Below are 3,540 nucleotides of genomic sequence, written 5' to 3'. Positions count from 1 at the left end.
CTTAATGAACATCAACATATGAAAACTCCCATTGTGAACCATGTATTTATTTAAATGAACCTAAACAAAAGTATAGTTTATTTAAAAAATAAATCTCCTGAGGTTTACATGCAATATCTACATACTGATTTCAGTAAGAGCTCAGAATAAGACTCTTTTTATATTAGTAGGTTTAAAAGATTACCAGTGTTACAAAGGCTATGTTTCATCAAAATCCAGATTCACTTCCATGTGCTTCATCCACAAATGCTAAAACATTGTGAATCTGATCTGTTCCACTGGATGTCTTGCCTCTGTTTGTGTTCACATACTTGTGTATCATGCTGTAATGCTGCTCTTCTGTATTGAAGCCATATACGAATGAAATCTTCTGCCAGTCTTCATTGCTGGGAGTCCAAAATGGTGCTGGGTCAGCAGGTTCAAAAAAGAAGTGAACGTTTCTTTCTGCCAGCTTGGCTGCATGGTCTTTAGCCTTGATTTCCAAGACCTCTTGTTCCTTTTTCGAGTAAGTTTTCCAGAACTTCATCTGAAGGTAGCTAACTGGGGAGGAACAGTAGCTGAGACATGTTGTAATGAGTGCCACAGTCATGATGATGGCAATCAGCAACCATCCTGCTATCTTGGAAAAGAAATAGGTAGGTTAACAGTGTTTTTACATGGTCCTATGTAAGAGTATAGAACATAACATTGAATCAGACATGGAAACCGTATTTTTTGTAGGCAGAACATTTGACTATCAAATACAGGAATCATTCCTGGTTCGTACAGGGTTTTATCATACCTAGAATGTTTGGTTCTTAATTTTGCTGAAAGTAGGTCAGGTATAAAAAATAATGTACATTAATCACAATGATCTCATGTGTCTTCCATATTTGTTTGACTTGTTTGCTTCTTTTAATTTTCATTGAAATATCAGTAACAGTCAGTCTTCCTTGATTTTACTCCTTTCTTACACTATCAGAATTCAACTATATAAAATTTGCCCCTTTCCAGTCTTTCTCTTGGAGAATTCACAAGCTAAATATTTAGCAAATTTAAACACTGTGTGTGTGTGTGTGTGTGTGTGGTTATCTCATAAATCTAACCAGCTGTACAAATAACCAGCCAAATCATTAACCATGTTTTCCTGAGAAAAAGTGATGAAAAATGGTTTATTTCCTGGAGCTAAGGAGAGGACCAAACAAACAGAAACAAAACTGTAGTGCTGCCAAAATGCTTTAGATTCATTTCACTGCAAATGAAAAAAAATCCACTTGCGAGTGCTATTGATTTTTTGACCATGCAGTTTTCTTTCAGCGCTACAATAAAACTGTAGTGCTGTAATAAAATAACAATGCTGTAATAAGGTAGATATATTTTTTAAGCTAGATTACAAGTGTGAATTTAATAACAGGTCCAAGCTCTGAGGTTTGTAGTCAAACCAGCCATCTATTGCTTCACTCGCCAGTTCTCTTTTGCAATGAGACATTGGCTTCCTCCCTATTCATGACCTCAGCTTTCTCTCAGCTAATGCATACTTACAACAGTTTGAGATATTTAGAGGGGTAAAAGTGGAAAAGGAGATGAGATTGTGCCAGCTCTAATCTAAATGAGAAAAAAAAAAGCATCTGTGGAAAGTTCTCTGCCTAGCTCTGGAAAAGGTTTTGCAAGTGCCTTTGCCAAGCAATTGTTATGCAAACATGCTAAAACAGAAGCTAGCATAAACAGCTACTTGTTACCTTTCTGTTAGTATTTTTGACCAGCGAATTTTTGCTAATAGTGTACTTTTGCTAGTCAGTGTGAGAGATAAGGGCTCTGACAGTCCCCTGCAGGCACCAGTGTGTGTGAAGAGGGTGGGGCTGGGGTCCATCAGGGAAGAGCATAGCAGAGAGGCTTTACCTGGGACTGGGCTTCAAGGCTGTGTAATTCACCTATCTTCTTGGACAACTCCTCGTCACAGGGTATTTTCAGTGATTTGTTGCAGTACTCTTCGAAGTCCTTGCACACCAGCTTTTTGAAGGCGCTGCTCCCGCTTGCTGCGCACACATAGAAGCTGGCACTGAGCAGGGCCACCGCGATCCAGGTGAAGGGGGCCACCAAGGCACTGGCTGTCACTGACCACAGCACGTTGAGAAAGTGTCCACGGGAGTCACAGCTGCACTGGTTCTTTGAAGAGCATCTGCCTGTCACCAAAAGCCAAACCCTGGCATTTGTCATGTAGCCGAGCAGGAAGAGGACAAAGGCTGGCGCTATGAGGAAGGTACAGCCATACATGATGTTCGAGGAATTGCAAGGACACTTGAAGACCACGGAGGAGAAGATATACTCGCTGGCAGCTGTCAGCAGGGACACAGTGCTGTAACCCAGAATCTTCTGGTGGCGGATACAAAAATCCATCACAGTGCGTAACTTTTTCATTTTCTGCTGCAGACTCTGGTGGTCTCCCTGTGTTTCAAGAACAGTGAAATCTCAGTCAGGAAAGAAAAAGCAAAAGTGTCTTCAATGTCCGACAGCTTATAAAAGCCCACAGAGCTTTCACTTTCTGTTGGTAAAGCTGAGTCAGGAAGTCACTGAAGAAACCCTTTAGGGGAAACTGAAGAGCATGAACTCGCTGCACAGTGTGACAGTCAAGTGGATACCCCAGTGGAAGCCCACCCTAATAATCAGCATCAAAACAGCAAAGTCTGTCTTTGTTTCTATAAAAATAGTTTTATATTTGTCCAGACATGCCTGCATTACAACTAGCAATGGCTTAAACCTCAGTCTTCTCAGGGAAGCTTTTGAGTGAGGCATCAGATTAAGTGTGAACAAAATGTAAGGAAACCACCTGCAATTGTGTATGTTCTATAATCCAATCTTATTATTAGCAACACAATATGGCTTGTTCTTTACAGAAGAAAATTCATCTATAATCATGTCAATTTTAAAATTTTTAAAAATTATTAATTTTTAATTAATCATTTTAAAGTAATCAGAGAAGGTTAGCCAATGCACACCTAGCATTGATCCAGGATTACTGAGTGAAGGTTTGGCTACCAGAGTGCCTTCTGCCAGGAATCAGACTGTGGACTCCCACCAACATAGCAGCTAGTGGCATCTCTATAGCTCCTCACCCCCCAAAAAAAACACCTGCTCCTAAAAAGCAAAGATTAAGTAGTTAAGCCAATGTCATAAAGTGGAAAAATGATGCAAAAGGCTTGCATACGGAAGAAATATATCTGGAAGGGATTGGAAGACTGAACTTCCTGTGAAAACATTTGTTCCCAGATTACATAGGTTTCACTGACACCCTGAGGGGCTTTGACCAGACCCCTAACAAAGATTTTTCTCATCTGAATTGTCAGCCGGACATTTGTAGAAACTATTTCAAGCAAGTCAGCAAGTATGATGTGGTGCCCACATCACCCATGCTACAGGAAACAAGCACAGAGCAAGTAAAATGGCTCTGGTGAGAATTATTGCCAATGAACACTAAGAGTCATTTAAACCTTCTGAAGTCTTCTAGTGCACAGTTTAAGGGATGGTCCTCACAAATAAAGTGATGAGGTAGCACTAGGCTGT

The 3,540-nt window shown here is 40.3% G+C and overlaps 1 protein-coding gene across 1 annotated transcript; it reads right to left on the bottom strand.

Annotated features, from left to right (window-relative positions):
* Positions 1-208: 208 nt before the first annotated feature.
* On the bottom strand, positions 209-2,397 carry CALHM6 (calcium homeostasis modulator family member 6). The gene is made up of 2 exons (XM_032185838.1): positions 1,879-2,397; positions 209-619 (listed from the first exon to the last, which is right to left on the bottom strand). The coding sequence occupies exons 1-2, from the start codon at positions 2,395-2,397 to the stop codon at positions 209-211; spliced, it is 930 nt and encodes a 309-aa protein (XP_032041729.1).
* Between the last annotated feature and the right edge of the window lie 1,143 nt (positions 2,398-3,540).

This window comes from Aythya fuligula, chromosome 3 (assembly GCF_009819795.1).
Source record: "Aythya fuligula isolate bAytFul2 chromosome 3, bAytFul2.pri, whole genome shotgun sequence".
Classification (NCBI taxonomy): domain Eukaryota; kingdom Metazoa; phylum Chordata; class Aves; order Anseriformes; family Anatidae; genus Aythya; species Aythya fuligula.
This window is presented reverse-complemented; position numbering and strand designations above follow the sequence as displayed.